Raw genomic sequence first — 22,034 nt, forward strand, 5'->3', positions numbered from 1 at the left:
TAATCCTATGACCACCTCATGCACGTGGCTGTGAGTAGGTAGCACAGTAAGTCTTGGAGTCACTGAACTGCCAGCTTTAAATCTTCCGACAGCCTTCTCTCAAGATAAGAATTTCCTCTAGTCCATCTCTTCCTTCTGTCTCCAGAGGGTTGAGAAAAGTCTACACATTGTTAGGCCCAATGAATATTTATCAATAGGTGATTTTTCCAATTGTTTTCTTAATTCCATACTTTCTTTTCCCCTACAAAATTTATATTCTAAGAATTACCATATATGTAGCAGATGTTTATTGTTCTGATTATTGAGAACACACTTCATTCAGAATAGTAACCATAGCATTCTAAAGAAACGATAATGAACTTGTGTGACATTTTACAGACTCATTGGTTTATTGCAGCATAATGTTTTACAGGCAACAGCTACTCCAAATGATTCATGAAGTGGACTGATAAGGTAGAAGATATATACATATGGGTTGAGGAACACCAGAGAACAAAACAGCACAGTGAAAACAAACAATACTGAGAAAATATATCAGATCTTGATACAATACATAACTTAAATGGGAACATTAACTCACAATATAATGACATTGCGTGGCGGAGAGGCCTGATACCAAATTCAGAACTGGGCAGGAATCAGTATTTTAACAGGTTCATCTACCCACCATAGGAATTGATTCCTGAATATAACAATATGCCCTGGAGATGAAACCAATTGGGCACCCTAAATTTGGGGCTTAGGCATAATTCTCCAGAATGTAACAGGTGAACACTCATGAAATGTCACCACATAGCTTTCAGCAAGGATCAGTATTGTTCTGCATCAATACCCTTCTCCCTCTCCTATCAAATTCTATGTTAGTTCTGTTGCTATTAAGCTACCATATGTATATATGGTTGTGAGTACTCTCTTATCCTCCCTCCTAGGCACCCCTCGTCCCCTCTACCAAAATTTTTAATCTGGCAAAAAGGCTGTAAATTGCACATTTACAGGTAATGCTTATACCCATCTGTAAATAAACATTTATTTTCTATCCATCTTCATGGAAACAGTGTACAATTATACAACTTTAATCAAGAAAACAGAATAAAAAACCCGCACCTTTTGAACCAGGGGAAGCAAGCACCAAAATCACTATCTGCCCAAATCACTTGCTGGCCTTTCTCCATTTTCCTCTCCTTAAGGTGGGTTCATCCTTTTCTTCACTTTGGCCATATCAGCCCCCACTTATTTCCAGTGTTGCTTCCCTGTTCAGTTTTAAGAACTTACAGTGGTCAACCTCTCTGCTCCACCTCTTCTTGCATGTTCCCTCTCACACCAATTCTTACTCCGTGGCTGTCACAAGCTCATCTATTGCCTTCTCTCCTTTGTCTCTCCCTCCCTGTTGCTGCTTTTGGCAGCTTATGCCATGCTGCCCTCCATTCCGTCTTTCCCTTTCCTTCCTCAAACCATTTTTCTCTCCTTCCTCAAGGCCCGATTTAAGAAAATCTGTTCCTGAACAATTCTGACCTTCCTCATGGTCTCCCCTGCTACAACCCAACACTTAATTTGTTGTCAGTCTTCTCTGGCCATCCCCGTCTCATCATCTAATTAAGAGTCCGTGCTACTTCTGTTTAGGGATAGCACAGGATCACTGACTTCCAAAGAGTGCAGAAAAAGCTTGACAGGTTTTTACTACTATTCATGACTTAATTATAAATTAAAATATATGTAAATATTCTCTTTTAAGAGCTGTGTACCTGGTATAATTTCCTTTTGATGAAAGTCATTATGTGCTTACTAAATGGGATTTAACAATTCACATATCAAAATAAATTCTTCAAAGTCCTATGAATTTTTTTTCTACTTTACCCTGTATTAAAATGTAGTATGACATTATAAAAATGTAATTAAAAAAATTTATCAAGTTTGTATCAGATTTAAATATGTTGACAGTTATCTGTTTGTAAAGCATCATAATTTCCCAAACTTCCTAAGAAGTGTATTCTGGAGAAAAATACCACAGTCATTTTCAAAATAGTTCTTCCATAAATTAGTTTTATTTTGTATTAAATGAGCACGAGTCATTACCATAGTAATAACAGATATGCTTATTACATATCTATTAGTGTGGCTTTCAATACCACTTTAAACATGCAAATCGTCATGTAGACGAATCAGTTTTCCAGTGCTTCTTATTTAATACACAACTGCAAAGCTGTTATAAGTTACTGAAGAGGTATTTGGTTAAAAAATAAAATAAGCCATACTGTTCATACCACAATAATATTCCTGCTACAAAGCAAGAGCTTAAAATGTACTCAATTCCTGTATTATCTGGAATTTTAAAGTGTTCTAGGTGTTTCAAATTCGTGGTACAAGCATTTGTTTTTTTTTGTGTTTATGATTAAAATCTCTCTTGGTAACAGGCAATTTCATTTAAAATTGTACACATGAAAATGGAACTAGCTTCTATAATACTTTGATCAATAAAACCACTGACACATAATAGGTATTTGAGATTTCTACACTTATTTGACATGGCAGTAAAACAGATTAAGGCACTAAAAGGGCAACATCCATTAAAAGTGTTCTAACAATAATTTACATTTCAAACAGTGCATACATTTTGTGGGGTGTGTGTATTTGCTATAATTAGCACTTCAAATTGTTAATGCAATATGTTATACAAATTATAGAAAAAAATATGTACCAAAATATGCTTCCAAACTTGGTTGTTTTAACTTAGTTTCTAATGCCTCTAGAAGTAAAATTCTGTATGGCTTGGCAACAATGCATAGATTACATGCAATTACTCATTTTCTCCCCCTTTACAAATATGCAGAATCAGTATTTTGTAAAGCAAAATATTTAACACCTTGAGCTGTCATGATGAATTATTAGCATTAACAACAATGCAGAAAAGGCACAAGTGATTATATTTGTTTTCAAGCAAATTTTGCTGTTTTCTGCACATCTTCTGAGTCTTCAAAGAAAATTCAGTCCTTCTCAGTTTGAGATACCTTCTTTCTATACTCATATTTGTGTGCTTATCTTGATATAAATATCCTTCCCACAGGGTAAATAGTCCTCTTATTCTCATTGATACAAGAAAAGCTCACTGCATTCCATCATGATTAGCTGGCGGTTTTATTTTTTAGAAATCCAAAAAGGCAGCAGTTTAAACTTATTTCTAGCTAAGCTTTATTTGCTTTTACTTGCATTACATAGTAATAATTAATCTAATCTACCTTAAGGCAAACCCGCAATAAGACACCCTCAGCGTGCTTTTTGTGCCAAAGCAAGGAGGAGAGAGTAATAGCAGTCTTAGCCCTGAAGCCTGTGATAATTGCATTGTAACAAACAACCAGTCTGCACTGCCCTGTATGGTGGAAAAAAGCACAGCTTTCTCAGACTCAGCCAGATTCCATGGAGTACGGCATATATTGTTAACTGGAAAGAAAAAAAGAAAAAGACACCATTAGAATTGCCTCATTTTTCATTATGTTGTTTAGTTTAACAGGTCAACAATATTTAAAATATTGTTCAGGAGTTAATGTACCAGAGGCATGTTAGAGCAGTGTTACATTTGATATTCTGCAGACAATGGAACATTAGTGAAGATTATCCTATGTACATACTGAACATTTTGGGGGTTTTTATGTTTTTGGGGTTTTTTACTGTGTGCATTTGTGTTGAGAAGCTGCAACTGGAAGCAGATTGCCACGGTATGATGGTAAAAATGTAAACTTTGCTATCAATTGCAAACCACACACAGGTCCCACTATCCACCCACTTGCTATGTGAAAATTCACTTATCTGAATGTAAAGAATTATGCCCAAACCTCACTATACACTCCGTAGATTCAGATATTCAAATATAATTAGTATTTCTGGTAATATCACAACATAAATGAAATAATACAGAATCCTGAATGTGTTTATATATGCTTTATTCATTAGTACAACTCACAGAGCTGTGCCTAATCTAGGATCAAAGTTTGTTTTGGGGGTTTTTTAAAATAGCATTTCTATCCTGCTTCAAAATGAAAAGCTACCAAAATGGTGTACAGTAAGATAAAATAGAACATATGGTATTGGTAAACTAAAAGCAATTTAAACAATTTCTACAATTATACAATCAATATTCCATAAACTGACTGGGTCCAAGAGAAACCTCATAGAGCACATTCTAATAATCTGAGATTACCCATGCCAAGATCACAGCTGCCAAGCTATCTAGGTCTGGAAACAGGTGCATCTGTCTTACCATTGAAGCCACCTGTGCCTCAAGTAACACAGAAAGATCCAGGAGTACTCCCAAATTACATACCTGTTCCTTCAGAAGTGTAATCCCATCCACAAAGGGAAACCCAGACACAGAAACCACTCTCACACATTATTATTGGCCCTCATCCAGTCCCCCACTGCACCCAAACTGTGGTCCAGAGCCTCTACAGTCACTCCTGATTCAGATGTTACAGAAAAAGAGACAGTTCGCTCCAAATCCCCTGATGACCACAGCAGCTTCATAGATGTTAAGCCACCAGAAACAAAGCTGATGGGAGAGAGGGAAAGATCTTGGAAAACAAAGGCTGATGGGAAAGGGCAATAAGAAGGGGGGAAACGCAGACATTAGCCTGAGAAGGATAAGCGGGAGCAACAACAAACCGTACTGAATTCGAGGAAGGCAGGAAACAAACGAGTATAGAATCACGGCAGCAAAAGGCTATTTCCAAAGCTTTTGTTCCTGCCTTGACCAGAAGCCATAACCCAGCTAGCAGAAGGCAAGTAACAATACTTAAAATTTTGCTGGTTGTTGGCATCTGTCTTATCAGGAGACAATGGAGGAGTGCGCCTTTGGGGTTGAAGCCAAACTGTTGGAAGAGTTACAGCACCTGCTTACTTATCATTTATAATCCTTACAACAGCCCTGCAATAAGACTCAAGAATATCTTGCTTCAGGCCACCTAGTGAATTCATGGAAGATCCATAGAATCATAGAATTGTAGAGTTGGAAGGGACCACAAGGGCCATTTAGTCCAAACCCTGCAATGCGGGAATCTTTTGCCCAATGTGGGGATCTGAGATTAAGAGTCTCATCCTCTACCAACTGAATTACCTCTGTTGCTACTGGGATAAGATCTGAATTGGGGATGGCCTGATTTGTAGAGCAGTAGTTATAATGCAAACTTACTTAACGTCAAGAATGTGAAATAAATATCAAGGACATCTATGGTTATAAAATATTGGATCCAACAAGTGACATGAGGATGCAAAATTGATAAAGATGCACAAGTCTAGTACTTGGATGGGAGAATGCTTAGGAACCCCATATAAGTTGCTCTGGCCTTCCTTAAGAAAAGCAGGCTAAATTAGACTAACAAATAATAAAGAAAGATGTAGCAGAATACACTTTTTACTTGTTCTCTCTAGGAAATATATTAGGGCAGTAAAATTAAAAGAAATCTTGTGAAACTGCCATCAAATGAGAATATTTTCACCAATCCCTTGTTTTGAAGATTTTTTGTTACCTAGGAAATGAATATATTTAGCACTGTCCAAAGTTAACACAGACTTTTCTCAAATTAGGCTGTTGTGGATAATAAAGTGTACACCTTCACCATCAGAATAGAGAAATGTTAGAGAGCACATGAGGGAAATGTACTTATTCCAAGAATGGATTCCACCACCATGGCATATTCTACACAACATAATTGTGTTATGAGCATATGCATACTGTTTTGTTACCAACAGTATCAAGACCAGAAAGCATAGAGCTGACAAAGAATCCGAGCAAATGATATCCAAGATCAAAGAAAGAAAGCCACAGGCATCTCCAAAATGACAATCTGAGAAATAATATAGTTTTCTCATTCGAAGAAAGATCCTTCTTCATTACTAGAAGAAAGCAATTCTGCTTTCTTACTACTGTCACATGACAAGTAGCAGTGGGTTCAAAAGCAAAGGCTACTCACCAGTAACTTGAGTTTTCTGAATGGGTAATGTCCCCCACAGATCCATACTCCTTTGACCTATTGAAATTTAGAAATGAACATTTCACGACTATTTCGATGCGCTGAGGGCTCACTGTGCACTCTATACGAAAAATGGTGCTCTAGGAGAAGTGATCTGAATGCTAATAGCAAATAAAAGGGAAGACCTAGACCAAAGTTTCTAATAAAACAGTGGAAAGAAAGAGGGGGGAAATGAATTGCTTTAACAAGAAGAAAATTCCCCTTTTTTCTACTTAAATGGAAATTTTATGCCTCTCAATTAAGGATTAAAGAGACTCAAATTTCTAAATGTTCAGGACCCAAGCAATGAAATTCACAGATGAAGGCTCAAAAAGTATAGCCAAATTACTTTGCAATAAAAGAAAATCTTTAAAAGAACTGGCATTTCAAAAACTATAGATCGTTGTTGTTTTTGAAGAAAGAGATATTATTTTCTGTCTGAGTCAACTGTTCACTGCATAACTTCTATTTAAATATATGCATTTCTGATAAATGATATACAATGTATCTTTTCTTACTGTTAACATATTTAGTATTTATAAACAAATTGTAACATCATGCTAAATAAATGAAATAAGGAATGAAATATCCATCAGAAAATAAAAATCACTGACAAGGAAATAAACAGATATTAAAATAGCTCCAGGAGGAATGAAATTAATTTTACAAAACTAAAATGTATTAACTAGCTCTAAACATGTATTTATTTCTTCCCCTGCTCTCAAAATGCTCAAGATAGCCTAAACTTCAGGCAGCCATAACAAAATTGTACAACCAGAAGCATCATAACACAATGCTAATAAAATAAACCCCATCCATAGCCTAGTATATTCTGGGATGTTCAATAGGAGCAACCAGCAAGAAAAACGTTTTAGAGGTCTTAGTTTTAAAATTAACATACAGCCTCATATTTCCATCCAGTATTTGTGTATCTTAGTCCCTAGTTCCAAACAAATATGCATTTAAATCTATCTTGCTGACTTCAGCAATACTGAAGCGCTTGTGGAGCAAGATCAGAGCATTTCTGTTCAATTTCTTCTGTTAGTGATTTTCTGAATGTTTCAAGTTGTCTGAATGGATGTTGATAAATACCAACCTAACCGAATGTGAAAATATGAAAATGGTCTCTAAACTTCAATTACTGCATATTTCTGCCCTTTCTGATAATTTCTACTATAGTTAAACCTAGTTTAATAGCAATCAGAGTTAAGAGATGAAACAAGCAAGCTAAGCCTGTCACTAGGGTCAGTGCCAGATGAATTCATGCTTGAAGACCCTTGTCCATGACTAGAAAGACTGTGAATCCCAGTGAAATAGGACAAGAAATACTTATAAAGAAATGGTGAGGACAACACAAAGTTCTCTAGTTAAAATGAATCAACATTCTGAATTTCCTCCAAAGACAATGGTGGTAAGGGAGAAACAGCTATGAATATGAATTGACAAAGTGAAGCTATGTAGCTCTTTATCTGATGATGTATATAAGACATATATGCACTCACAGGTACATATAGAAAGATGAAGATCAGTATTCAGGATACATAATGAAGAAAAGATGTAAAACTAGAATGAATGTGCAAAAATTATACAGAATGCCAGCATTGATCCTAGCACAACTTAGCATCTATGTTTATATCCTCCAGTGGTTGACTCAGCAGTATATTTAGCTGATATATTTTTGCTTCCAAATCACATCCTTATTGTTTTTTCTTTCCCAGAAATCAGAAAACGTATCTTCTATGATATATTTTGTATTGAAATAGAGCTATATTTTTCATCATTAATGTAATCATATATAAAACATACATGCTCCCGGGCATGCCATCCACATACGGGAGATTAGCTAAAGAATACAAAACCTCTAGTACAATGTAGGGAAGCACAAATGAAGATGTGTATAAGAAAGTGTCAGAAATGAGGGAGACAAATGAGTAGGGCGAACATATTTGGTCCTAGAAGAAAGATGGCTTGAAACATAAATGAAAAAGTTAACATTGAAACTCATAATTAAACTTAACTGAGATCATATGATTTCTATGGTTTAGGCGGCAAAATGAGCAGATGAGTTACAACAATCACAACTTACTGCCTGCATAAGGCACTCATGAAGCAAAGCTGCTGTAACACAAAGATAAAAGAGATGGAATGAGAGAGAGAATTCTTGGTTCCTACCTGAATGGTAGGTCTGAGAGTTTAGTGAAACCTTGTGGTCAAAGGGCATGAACAGCAACATCCTACTTGAAGACCTTAAATACCCAAGGGAGAAGGAACCATTGTTCTCACCTGAAAGGTATTTGTCCTTGGATGATCTAAAGTTTTCAAGGTGCCATTCCCTTTTAAAAATGTTTTTTTCAACTGCCATACTAGGTTTCCTTGTTCCTAAGGTTGGTCTTATGTTCTGCTGTGTACTCAGTGAGCTTTTTCTGGTGCAGCGGTTTGTTATTGTATAATTTGTGTGTGGGGTTTTTTAAGCTTGCACATGAAGCAAACTGAAGCCTAAGGAGAAAACCATCTACTTCCTCTAAAGTTCAATGTTCCCTGCCTTTGAGCAGTAGGGGGAGCCAAACCCACTTGAACACTTTCAGTCACTCAAAAGATGAGAAAAGCAGTTCCTTTTAAGTCACATTAATTTAATTTAAGTAACACTCAACCTCTCTCTGTCTCTCTCTCTCTCGCCCCCCCCCCATGTGCCCATCCTCAAGTCGAATCAACCCTGGCGATCAATGGGGTGACAGATGTCGCAGCCAGATCGCCCTCACATCAAGTGATTTCCCCTGTTTTTCCATATTTGTTAATGGTGGCTTCCTGTCCTTTTGAGCCTGTTTTCATCATACGTACTAGTGATTTCCAGAAGCACACACTGTATCATCACAAGCCATATCCAACCAATTCATTCAAATAAATGGATTTACATCATTCATGTCCATTTATTTCAATGGATTTAATGAGTTAGTTGGATTCAATTCACTCTGTGCTTTCCATTTTTATGTGCTTCTTTTCTACATACATACTGTTGTGTGTTACTGGGCTAAAGGGTATAGGTAGCAAAGCAGTAGAACAATAGACACATTTAACAAAGCCACACCCTTACATGTCTGATCAGCAGGCACGTACTTGGTGCTGGCAGCAAACTACATGTTGATTCCCACTGGGGTAGAGGCAGTGCTGCCTAGAAAAATTATTCTCCCATGAAGCTGAAACTTTTGCAGGGAGGAGCAGTGACAACATACACAGCAGATGCAAATTCTCCCCACTCTCTCCAAGGCTGGCAGAACCATAAAAAGGAGAAAGTGGCAGAGCATAATCTGGGATAATTTTGAGATGACGGTGGATCCCAGCTATGCCATCTGCCTTAAAAAAAAGCTGAAATGGGGGCAAGTTTCAAGGGCATTACACCAGACAGCTCCCGTTCCTCTTGCTGGAAGAAGATACACAATAGCGGCTTAGGAGGCAACAATGGAGCGCTTGGGGTGGGGAAAATACAGTATCCCAGCATACTGGGCAGGCACAAGTAAACAAAGCATTTTGCTTACAGCTCTGTGTGCAGTATCACCTATGAGCACTGAAGTACTGCCCACAAACAAAACCACAGGCAGGAAGGAAATCCCCTGTAGTCCCTACCCCCCCACTCCAAAATCAACCCCAAAAAGATTGATAAATACACCCCTGAGTGTCCACCACAGTAGGGAAGACTAATGTAATCGCTTTCTTACACCACCTTAAAAATGTAATGATTCCTCTTGTAGGAAAACCACTGCAGTTATTCTCACAAGATTTTGCAGGATTGTTTCTGCCAAAGGATTTTAGGCATGCACACCTAAAACCTTTATCAAATTCTGCCCAATTTAGAGCTCTTTTCTGAATCAGGGTCTGAACAAATCCTCTGGTCAGTGCACATCCCCAATATTATCCCCATTTAAATATGTTGCCTTCTTCAGTGTAATACCATTTTAAGCATGTACCTATGGTTTTAAAAATCTACATGAAATATTTTTTGCCATAAAAAAGAGCAAAGTATTAAAGATTGGAAAGCACTTTCACACAAAGGGATAAATAAATGGCTTGTGCATGCTAGAAATAAAACACAGTGTATTGAGGATTACATGGAGGAATATTTACCAACATCAATGATATGACTTATTATCAGGGTACTTTGCTGAGAACTTTGACCAGAATGTGGAATAATGCAGCAAAGAGGGGTACAGAGTTATATAATACTGAAGATCAAACTTCCATTAGTAACCAAATACAAGGCAAAATATAAGGCAACAATAAAGCAAAAACCTGGTGAAACAAGTAGCAATGCATTTTAAGGGTACTACTAACATGTACATTCCTCTTTTTAAGAGAAGTTTGTGTAAAAATGAACATCACCATAGATACATGAAGAATTTCAGTTGATTATACTGAAAAATAGGTGCTTATATAAGACTCTGAACCTCCCCAACCTTCACCAGTTCCTTTGTTGATGTAACAGCAAGTTACAATCAGCTAGAAAGGCATAGATGGAAGGGTAAGGTAGATTTGGTATGTCTATTTTAAAGACTTAAAATTGTTTTAGTGCATTGAATTTTTTATATTAATAATATTTACAAATATAAAAATTATAAGTATGTTATGTTCACAAACTGAATGTTTATTTTAAAAATTAAATCCCATTGTGGAACAATTTGCTCAAAATGTATTAGGATTTTCAAATGACTTGAATAAATCATTTTACATTTATATGAATTCCTGCTGCTTGTTAAACGAAAATAAAGTAGGATTTGCTGCATTTAAAAAGACAGTTAGTAAATGCCCTTAACTAGGAACCAGATTTAATCAGATTTGTAAGAGGTGAATCTAGTCAACACAGTAACCTTTGGATAGGTCAGTTATTTCATATGCAGACCCTCCTTCTTAAAAAAAAAGAAGAAAGATTTAAACTTAGTCCATTCACATCTCACCTAGCTTTTCCAGATGCATTCTTAACTTTTCTGAATGACTGATTTGCTGAGGACCTTGTGGAAAGAGTTCTGGGGGAAGCACGAACAAAACTGGATGGTGGTGTCTTGGGGATCTTCTTTACTAAATGAGAAACCCATTTCTTTTGATCTTCTTGACAGGGGGCTAACAACAACATATCTCTTGCTGAAGTTACATCATAACTCACTATTAATGAGAAAAAAAGAATACTGTTAAATAAAACCAAAATATAATAAAATACCGTATTTTTCGCTCTGTAACACGCACCTGACCATAACACGCACGTAGTTTTTAGAGGAGGAAAATCCGTAGGCATGCCACCCGTAGGCATTCCCTCCATAACACGCACAGACATTTCCCCTTTTTAGGAGGAAAAAAGTGAGTGTTATGGTGCAAAAAATACGGTAAACATTATCACCACTGGTTGGCTAATGAAAGTATTGAACAAACACCTCTCATTCACTGGAGGTTTTTAATAAGAGATTGGGTAGTGATTTGTCATGGATACTTTGGTTGAGATTCCTGCATTGCAAGGTGTTGGACTAGATGACCCTCAGGGTTTGTTCCAACTCTACAATTATATGATTTTAAAATAATGTATTATGGTTGGTAGCACTTAGGTACATACTTTACAGCAAAGAAATTCAGATCTTTCAAAATTAAAACTGCACTACTTAGTTGCTTAGGGATGCGGGTGGCGCTGTGGTCTAAACCACAGAGCCTAGGGCTTGCCGATCAGAAGGTTGGAGGTTCGAATCCACGCAACAGGGTGAGCTCCCGTTGCTCAGTCCCTGCTCCTGCCAACCTAGCAGTTCGAAAGCACGTCAAAGTACAAGTGGGTAAATAGGTACCGCTCCGGCGGGAAGGTAAACGGCGTTTCCGTGTGTTGCTCTGGTTCGCCAGAAGCAGCTTAGTCATGATGGCCACATGACCCGAGAGTCACCCGTGACTGGACTTAACAGTCAGGGGTCCCTTTACCTTTACTTAGTTGCTTAATTGGTTAATCAATTTAAAACAGATTACTGATTTAAAAGTTACACAGTCACTCAGCATATTTCAATATATTTTCAAATTACTTTTAATAAAACTACATATAAACACAAGCACTTGGATGTCCTCAAAATCAGCTGTGGGGGTTTGGGGGACCCTCCAGAACAGATTTAAGGGTGGGGGCAGAAGAAGAGGAGAAAAAATGGAAGTCCCATTCAGCCAGTGGAATTACACATGAAGAGCACCAGATACAACCCATAATCTAATCAACCTAGTTTGGATTGCCCCTGGGATAGAACTGCACTGAATTCAAATATAAATATAGTCACCTTACCTTTACATGGTGCAATTAATTCTTCCTTTTTATCCAAGTGATCTCTATGGCACTTAACATGGCATCGCCTACATTCTACTGCAGGTGGTGGCTTAAATACATGCCAGAGGGGCTTGGCACAAGCCTCACAGTTGGCTGGAAAGTGGTATAATGTTGGGATGAATTCATGACCTTTATGATTCAGAAAGGTTGTCTTCTCTGGTGGCTGAACTGGTTCTGCTTCCAAATCTTTTCGGCACTCGCCCTCATTGGCATATAGAATCTGAGCAGAACAAGAAAGGCATAGAGTAGTATTTCATTCATTTTTCTTCAAAGTTGACAAAGTTTTTTAAAGAAACTATGTTCAAATCAAAACATGACGGTTGCTGTTACCTGGAATATTTTAGGAATTTCCTCAGTTTCCGCTCTATACACATCTCCCTGTGTTACTGGTCGCACATGGAACAATTTTCTGAAATCAAATAAACATTGCACTGTTTTAATAATTATATCACAACTAAGCAGATATTAGATCAAAATTAATTTCCCTACTGTTTAACATCAATATCCATTTTGCTACAAGTACATAACGTCACTGCCTTTCCTACAAAATAAAGAATTATTGAGAAGTGTGCGTATATGTAACAGAGTATATGTAACAGGACGATGCAGCTGGATCAGGGACCATAGAAGTGTATCCAGTGGTGTTAATGGGCGTTCATCTGATGTTCACACATACATATTTACTGCAGGAAAATCTGGTGTGACATGTGAACATATAAAAGTTGTAGAAATGATGGAGCTCAAGTGAACCATTCTTCTGAATAGTTGAGCCTATCCAGTCTGACAAAAACTAAAATGTATCTCTGTATCTAAAAACCCATAAAAATTAAACCTTTTAAATTAGAAAATTCCCTTCTGTTATCTCAAACTGATATTAGAAGTACGTACTCTATATCTAATACCATGGATGGATTAGAATGTTCTCTGTCCTGTTCGTCGTTATAGAACAAAATCTTTCTGCTGCTGACCACAACATACTGAAAAAGAGGGAAAGGAAAAAGACTATTAATACATAAAAGGCAGTTCTATCCACCTCGTCATTTCTCTGGAATAAAAAGAGAGGCTGTTCAGGTGTAATGCAAAATCATAGCTTGGCTTCTGATCCTAGTTGGTGCAAAGGATAAGTTGCCATATCTCACTCAAACATCTGAGTTTGAGTTTAACTATGAACACAAGGAAGGGAAGGATGGAAGATGGGGAGCATGGAGTACACAAGCCTGAAATTGAGGGTGACATGTGAACCACCCCAGAAACATCATTAATCACTAATAAATTAGGATAAAAACCAATGATGCATATATACTGATTTTTACTCAGTTTTAATTGTTTTCAAAAATATGCAGATAGAAGAAATGATAACTAGATGACCTGGGTTGTTTTTTTGTACAGCATAAATCGTTTTACATAACCAATTATTTTTCAGCATGTGTGTGTGTCTTAGTAAGCATCAAATATTTTCTACCCATGCATTGGATGTAAGCTGAATAATTTAATATCTGATTTGCAATATGCTTCAAAAGAAAATATAATTCTTATATACCTGCTTCTTCCATCCATGACGTTTTATATTTCCTTTGTTTGGTATTGAAAGCCAGCCCTCCATTCTTGACTCTGTTGGAGGACATATTAGGCAACACTTTAATAACAGAGAACTATAAGAAAATAAATTTCATGCAGCCATTAGCAATTACCAAATAGACTGCTGAAGCAGGAATAAAAGCCACAGCTAAATAAAAAACAGGATTGAAGCATTTTTCATGCTTAGTCACAAATTCATTTTCCATGGCAATAAACCTATTGCAGGATAAGCAGCAAAAGGGTTTACAAGGGTAACATCAAATACTGTTTCAATGGCAAAGTTTTGAAACAGCCAGACCAGACTTTGGTCTGAAAATGGTGGTATATCATGAATCATAGTATTATTAAAAATTTTAACATAAATATAATGTAACACTAGGAAAGGGAAGATGAAATACTAAGCATAAACGTATAGTAACTGAAAGCCACAGTTCACAATAAACAAAAAAGCAGGAGAGCAAACACAAAGTGCCCACTTGTCCCATTACTCACAGAAGGTAAGAATAGAAGAGAAATAAATAAGGAATGCAGGAAGAACCAGCTAGATATAAAGAATAAGAGAGAAGCAGTTTATTTAGTTTTCATACAACAATTTTGAGTCTGTGGTAAGATTCCTACATATAAAAGGCTAAAGGTTCTCTAAATGCTTATAAAAAGGACTGATGTTTGTAACACCAAATTTCATTACAAGTAACTGCCAGCTGGTAATATTCTAACCTGGGGCAGGGAGAGAGAACCCTGCCACATGTATCCCAAATTCAGGGTACTGTTTCAGAACCAAGTGTTGACTGAAAAATATTATTACTATTAAATTTATATTCCACCCTTCAGCCAAAGATTATAGGGTGGTTGACAACATAAAAACACAAAATACTATTCATCATCATCTTCTTCTTCTTCACACAGGCAAACACATTTAAAAGTCCATAGATTTTTTAACAGCCAAAGGCCTGGTTAAAGATGAATGTTTTCACCTGGCTCCTAGCAGTAAAAAAATCATTTTTTACTGGATGCAAGTTTAATGACAGGGTACTGGGGCTGAGAGCTAGTGACCTCTGATTACACAGTGAGTCTAGGCTAAAGTGGGACTTTTAAGCCCAGGCTGAGGTTCTTTACTTTCAGCTGTACTCCCCAATGAAACTCTCAGCACATTATAAACAAAAAATGAACACAATCAGAATTCTTAGTGTGCAGAACCACTATCTGGAAAGATGCTTATACATCACGATAAGAAGACAGGAAGAGATAGCAAGCCACAGTTAGGAATGAAAGCTGCCGCCTTTCAATATGAAGTCCATTAAAGAACACAATACATAACACTATTCATAAATTCTGCTCACACATGAAACCAGTGCATGAGAAGGGCTGTGCCAAGTAGCCGTGCCCCCCAACATCATGTGCACCAACTAGCCCTGCCCTCTGGCATCTGCACATACAGCACAAATATCTGTGCAGATGTAGCCTTTGCGCACACAACTGACTTCCATGTGATCTGGAACCCCTCATAACTGAGGTTCAAGATTGTGCTGAATTCTTTGCACGTACAACTGTACACACAAAGGCCTTGTCACAACATATATTTACACTGTATGCTCAGACACCAGGAGCCAGGAATACTCAGCATACACAAAGTCGGTGCATGTGGTAGACCTGCTTTGGTAGGTCACACCAAAATGCGGTGGGTGGGAAGCAGTGGCGGAGGAGGAGGCGGCAGGCAAAGGGGTGAGGGCTGGGTGTACCGGCAATTTGGGTTTTTTCAAATAAAGCACTGCACATGTCTAACTTCTGAATAGGGCTAAAGAAGGTAAACAATCTGGTGGAGGAGTCAGAAAAGATAGCTGTAGTGTTCAGTCTCTAGGAATCCAATCCTAAATGCACTTCACTGGAGACTAGAGATATAGAATCTGGCCAGATGGCGTGAATCACATGTAAATGAGCAGAATAACTGTTACATTTTAAAACTTGAACTGTTCACATTGCAGATTTTGATGTGAAATTATAATCTATATATTGTTTTTCCTATCTTTCCTTACCTCCGGGTTCCTATTATATAAGTTTTCCCATCTAATACTTTTTAAATAGAACTGTCAACTAAGTAAGAAATAATTAGGTAATTAATCCCTCGGCCATTCTGTCCACTATTAATTAAGATGTTTCATTTTTAATATTTATTTATTTTTTGTCTGTGAGTGAGCAGAAAGGACTTGCAATGTGACTTCACCTTCCTGTTCTCCACCCTGCAGCCCTCTGTACACCCTCAAAGTCTGCTCCAGAGAATTGGGAGATCCTCCAGAGCAGATTTTGGGGGCATGCAGGCCAAGAAGAGAAAGGAGAATGAGTGGAAGTCTGCTATTGTGATGCAGACTTAATTTAATTAATTTAATTAATTAATTTAAACAATTAATCAGTTAAAAGACAGCTTAAAAGCATAAAATAATATAAACTGAAATGACCCCAATTAATTTTGTTATCAAGAATCAGAAAACAATTCAGTCTTGATGTGTCAGTTATTTTGATATACAGTAATTGTAAAAGGGGAGCTAAGAAACAGGTGCTTTACAATTGTCAGGGGCTTTATTCTTTGCAGTAGTTAGATCATACATATAAATATAATTAAGATTTTTTTAAAAAATCCATATCACAAAACATAGTATTAACAGACCTGTAGCTACTTTTTTTCTTCTGCAACAGTACATGTAGGGAAGTGGACTTGTTAATTATTTGTGCAATGGAAAATAATCCACAGTAAATCTACTCTAACTAAACAATGATGGTAAATGCAGATATCACATCTACAGCTACTGTATAAAAAAAAATGACAACTTGCAAGCTGCATACTAAGGAATTATCTAAATGGGAATTCAAGCTTTTAAATTTTCTCTATAGAGAAGTATGCAGAGAATTTTGCATCCTGCCTTTAAATATTATCATCTATCTACAAAAGAAATGTAAAATAATAAAGCCAAAGGTTGTTGTTTTTTTATAAAAAAAGGTGATAGCTTTTCTGTATAGAAAAGAAAAGCCTGGTGAACAAGATGCATAAATAGTAAGCGAAACATCTATGCCTCTTACCTATAACATTCCCATCAGTGTCATCTGGCGGAAGGCTGGCAACACTAGTTGAGTCCATGCCTAGCTGTAAGTCATTAATTTTACTGCGCAGTTGTTCTATATCACTTTCCTTGCTATCCAACTGCATCTGAAGTTCATTCTTATGTGCAGACTCTTCCGCAATTTGCTGTATTCAGTAGAAAATGTGGGGAATATTATTTGTATGAACTAATTTGTTAAGAACATGAGGTATTCAAACTGAGCCAAACAAAATGTTCATTATTTGCAGATCTATCATCACAACCTTGCAGAAACAAAATTATTTACTAGTATACAATATCATCACTGGCCAGTTTCAGTCTCTTAAATGAGAGATTTTCCAGTTTCTGGTCAGGTTTAACACCAGTTTTGGCACAGAAACTGCCTTGGTTGCTCTGTTAGATTAACTTTGTCCTGCTACTTCCTTATGCATGACAGTAATCATTTGAAAACTCTTTAGCTGAACAATGTACTCCACAGTAGTTTAGGACAGACAAGCTGAGTCCTGAACAACATTTCATTCTCATATATGTTAGCTTTTAAGCAGAAAACCATCAGTGAATGTATTTGACAGGACTATATAAAACCAAATGAAAAAAGGGGAAAGGCCTTACCGCTTGAATTTCATTAAGCTCCTTCTGGTATTTTATTACCATCTGATTAAATTTCTCCTTTTCTTGGTTAAGTTCCAATTGTAACTTCCGATTTTCCTTCTCTTTTTTCTTGTAGTCTTGCATGTTTACTTTCTTTCTATCTAGCTTAAAATCTTTGCGATTCATAATTTCAGCCAGTTTGTTGACAGCCTGTTATGTATCAAACAAATATGCACAAATTTGAATAGACATAAAAATATAAGCACATATATGGTCCCCAACCTTTTGGAATTATTCTAACCAATGATAACGTTTGACTCTTGTTCACAAATTAAATATTTTACAAAGCATTATCAATTAGTGAAATAAATATATGGATCTCATATATTTCTATGGGTCTAAGCTATTTAACCCATTATTCTTCTCGAGCTATGTATGGAAATACTACCATAGCATGACCCTATAAACATAAGCGGTTGCCTTATGTTGAACTAGCCCATTGGTCCATTTAATCCAGCATTGTCTACAGCACTTCGCAGCTTTGCTACCAGAGACCCTTAAACCAGTTCAGTCCTGCAGGAACAGAGAACTAAAGTCTATGCTTTACAACGCCACAAAGCAGCCAGCCTTGTGGTTTACTATGATGCCCAGAGAGATTTCCCTAAGCTCCATTTTACATTTTCAAGATACAGAAAAGGATATAGCACTGAGGAACTCTGCTTCCAATTGTTACATTTCATACTGGTTGTTAAAATGTTCATTTATTTGATATTTTATGCAATTGTCTTATTGTGATGAATGCTTATGATTTTTATATTTTGGACAAAGTTTAACCTTGATAACACATTTTGTAGGACCACAGCTAAGACAAATGGGGAAATGCTGTGGGTGTATAATCATAACTGAAACCTTTCATCCTTGTTTGTAGTGAAAACAGCAGAACATATGAAGGGCTAATAAAATCTTTCAGAATGTAGTTTAACACAGCATCAAAAGAAAAGACAAATACCTGTGTTTTAAGGGTTCTTTCAGTGTTCAAGTTCTTTTCATACTGCATTTTTATGGTATTTATTTCTTCTTCTTTCTTCAATATATAATCTGTTGACAATATTAAGTATTAAGGTTAAGCAAGGCCTTTTATGACATTGAAATAACTGCACCTTACTTGGTTCCCTCCCCCATCAATCATTATTTCATTTTTATTAATGTAACCAAATGGTTATGCCAGTGCATAATCATTCTGGAATGATTCAATATTTGTACTCTTAGGATGATTTAGTCAGATACCACCCTATTTATTTGTTTTATGAGAAGCTTTATATCCCACCTTTCCACTATGGTGAGTCACATAAAAACAAAGCAATCAATCCAAAAAACAAATTGCAATTACAAAAAGGCAGAACACAATCAAATTATGGATTGGTATGGTGCCTAAATGAAATTAGAAGAAACTATTCTACATATTAGATAAAAACGAAGACCTCAGAAAATTACCATCTAGGGTGGTAATTGAGAAATTTAAGTACTGTATACTTTTTTCATAACTCATTATCTTTTTAATAGAAACAATTTAGATCAGGGGTGGGTAACCTGTACCCTCCTGAATATGACCCATGCTGACAGGGGCTGATGAGAGTTTTAGTCCAGCAATATTTGGAGGGCAAAAGGTTAGCCACCCCTGATTTAAATGACACTGCCAATAATTATTCTGAAACATCTTCATTTATAATAAAGAGCATGGCTCCTCCATACCTCAAACTCTAACAGTTAGATGTCCAACTTTTAGCTCAGAACAGAGATTGTTAAACTGTACACTTTACTGCAGAGGACATACCAGGCCAGTTCTATGCTTGCCTACAGAAGAAGTCCACTAGCAAAAAGGGACACAAACAACAGAATACAGCCATCTTACAAAGGTCAGGAGCAACAGCTAACACCAGGGGTCGGCAACCTAAGGCCCATGGGCCACAAGCGGCCCACAGGGGTCGTTTAACCGGCCCACAAGCTGCCCCTGAACCGAGCCACCAGCTCAGCGAGTCCCCGCGCACTGCGCTAAACCGGCACAGCATGGCACGGGGACTTGCTTCCGCAGCGCTGGAATCGCGTCTGCACAGACGAAGATGCCGAAAATCGCAGGTGCGCTCTCATGCATGTGCGCAATCCGGCCCACGGAGGGATCTCCACTGGAGCGAACCCACCCAGGTGAGGTAAACCTTGCCGACCCCTGGCTAACACCAAAGACCATCTTGGACAAAGGCAGGAAATAGACTGGAGTTGCGGACTTCAAGCCACTTCCTCAACTTGGTGCATTTCCTGCCTTCAGACACCAGGAGCCCTTCTGTTTGTGGAAAGAGATGTTTGGACCTAACCCACTGAAAAAAGAACTGCTCTCCGTGTATAAAAGGCTTTGATATATTTCAAAATTAATCTTTTATGGCCATTGATATGGAAATTATCACATACCTTCCTCCAGTTTCTTAATCTTCTCATTTAGTTCAGAATTTTCTTTTGTTAGAAATGCCACATCCTTGGTTAATGTATTATTTGTTTCTTCAAGCTAAGCAAGACAGGGGGAAGGCTTTGTTAAACCACTGACATCAATAAGCACATTTCAAATAAACACATTTGGGAGTCCCCCAAAATAGGGGGCGTCTTATACATGGGGGTCTTATAGATGGAAAAATATGGTACTTTTTTTGGCTGAGAAGCACTCCTGACAGCTCGGACACATATGTAAAGCATGGAATGGCTTTTCCTATAATTTCAAGGAAGGAAACAGTTTGCATGTGTAGCCTTTGCATGTGTATGCCTCAGCTCCCTTTACTGAAATCAGAAAGTTAGCCATACCATGAAGTGCCCTTCTGTTCAGTGGGAAATGCCTCTCTCTGAGGCAGGGTCAAAACTTGAAAAGCACTACTGGCTGGCTGGAAGGGAGTTAACCCTGTTATGTGTTCTCCATTCTCCACTACGGAAAACAGAACTTCCAGTGCATATCAGAGCAATACATACCTCTGGAATAATATTTTAAAGCAGTATAAAATAGAGGATTCAAAGATGTTTTTGATACAAAATAGCAAGTTGTGTTGTAATGTGTTTATTGCACAGCAACTTACCCGGCTTACAATATTATCCTTGTCGGCAATTTCTTGTCTGTTTCGTGATGCGGCTTTCTTGCTCTCCTGAGTCAATTCAAAATACTGCTCCTCAAGGAGAGCTCGGGCCAACTGCTCAGATTCAGCTTTTGTTTCAGCCAGATCTAGCTGCGCAGCAAGAGTTTCTCTACAACAAAAAGTTAATATTTTTTCCAAAGTAGTAATGTGTAGTGTTTAAAGACCAAGACTGCAGAGAACCAGTCACTATCTCCCAGGCTAACCTATCTCATAGAGTTGTTGTGAAAACAAAATGGGGTGGAATTATATTTGCTACCTTGAGCTCCTTGATGGAAAGCTATGAAATAAATGTAGCATATAATTTATACATACTTTTTCCAAACAAAATATGAGCCATGTTGTCTTTCTAATAAAACACAATAAAACAAAAAGTCTGTTCCAGAGAACACAGGCGCTATTGCAGGGGGAAAGAGCAAGGTCTTCTTCTCAATGTCCCTCTGTATGTTACAATCGTTTAATACTTGTATTTTTTTATTTGCTTGCAGAACTAAAATTTGTGTCAACATATACTGTGTACACAGTATTCTAGAATATGCTGTTCTGCTCTTAACTTGGGAGCAAAAACAAATAAAAATGTACAGTTTTTACTCAAGTACAACTTTGTATACCTACACTTCCAGCATATGTAATTTCCTACTATTTTATGAAGATAACATTTTATTTCTAGGCAAAATTAAAAACACACAGTATGCATTCTCGTGAGAAACTTGAAGCAGGAATGTCTCCACAATTAGAGGGGCTGAGTACATGCTTCACTTTCTAATTAAAATAAACAGGTGCTTAGTAATGGAGATTGTGCTTCTAACATTTACTTACTTCTCATTTTGTAATTCCTGTATTTTTTTCTGAGTTTCTTTATTCTTCTCCTCAATTTCTTCTTTAAGTTCTTTAACCTGAGTTTTGTATAGAGTCTGCAAATTAAAAAATCAAATACAAATCTATCATATTGTGCTCAATAATACGTCTAACCATTCAAACATTCTTTATTACAGGACACATAAAAAAATACTGGCACATTATTTTCTACTTACTGTATATTCTTCTATCATTCTGAACATTTATTAAACACTTTTCAGGTATTGTCAGGGATTTGGGCAAAGGAGGAGTGGTGGAAACCGCCTCCCCATCCTGTCCCTTCCAGGGAGGAAGAAGAGGAAGACACTGTAGATTTACAACTGTGGTTTGCAGAAGGTCACAGCTCAGGGACAAATTAGGGGGAAAGTTGGGAAATAATGGGAGAGGAGGAGCAGCTGGCTGACACATCACTAGAAAG

General features: G+C 37.1%; 1 protein-coding gene across 2 annotated transcripts in view; it reads right to left on the reverse strand.

The window, feature by feature from the left end:
- Positions 1-360: 360 nt before the first annotated feature.
- Positions 361-22,034, reverse strand: part of ROCK1 (Rho associated coiled-coil containing protein kinase 1) — a 56,525-nt gene continuing 34,851 nt past the window's right edge. Inside the window, exons 22-34 of one of the 2 annotated variants that reach the window (XM_082236074.1) lie at positions 21,578-21,672; positions 20,705-20,870; positions 20,055-20,148; positions 18,601-18,689; positions 17,613-17,801; positions 16,981-17,146; positions 13,871-13,941; positions 13,219-13,307; positions 12,661-12,739; positions 12,289-12,550; positions 10,946-11,150; positions 5,961-6,017; positions 361-3,435 (exon numbers count right to left, since the gene is read on the reverse strand). In XM_082236074.1, coding sequence (XP_082092200.1) covers positions 3,432-3,435; positions 5,961-6,017; positions 10,946-11,150; positions 12,289-12,550; positions 12,661-12,739; positions 13,219-13,307; positions 13,871-13,941; positions 16,981-17,146; positions 17,613-17,801; positions 18,601-18,689; positions 20,055-20,148; positions 20,705-20,870; positions 21,578-21,672 — 1,566 coding nt within the window. In that variant the 3' untranslated portion in view covers positions 361-3,431. The remainder of the gene's footprint in view (positions 3,436-5,960; positions 6,018-10,945; positions 11,151-12,288; positions 12,551-12,660; positions 12,740-13,218; positions 13,308-13,870; positions 13,942-16,980; positions 17,147-17,612; positions 17,802-18,600; positions 18,690-20,054; positions 20,149-20,704; positions 20,871-21,577; positions 21,673-22,034) is intronic. The other variant, XM_082236075.1, reaches the window with a different exon arrangement.

Source organism: Podarcis vaucheri (assembly GCF_965113315.1).
Source record: "Podarcis vaucheri genome assembly, chromosome: 8".
In the NCBI taxonomy this organism is placed as follows: Eukaryota; Metazoa; Chordata; class Lepidosauria; order Squamata; family Lacertidae; genus Podarcis; species Podarcis vaucheri.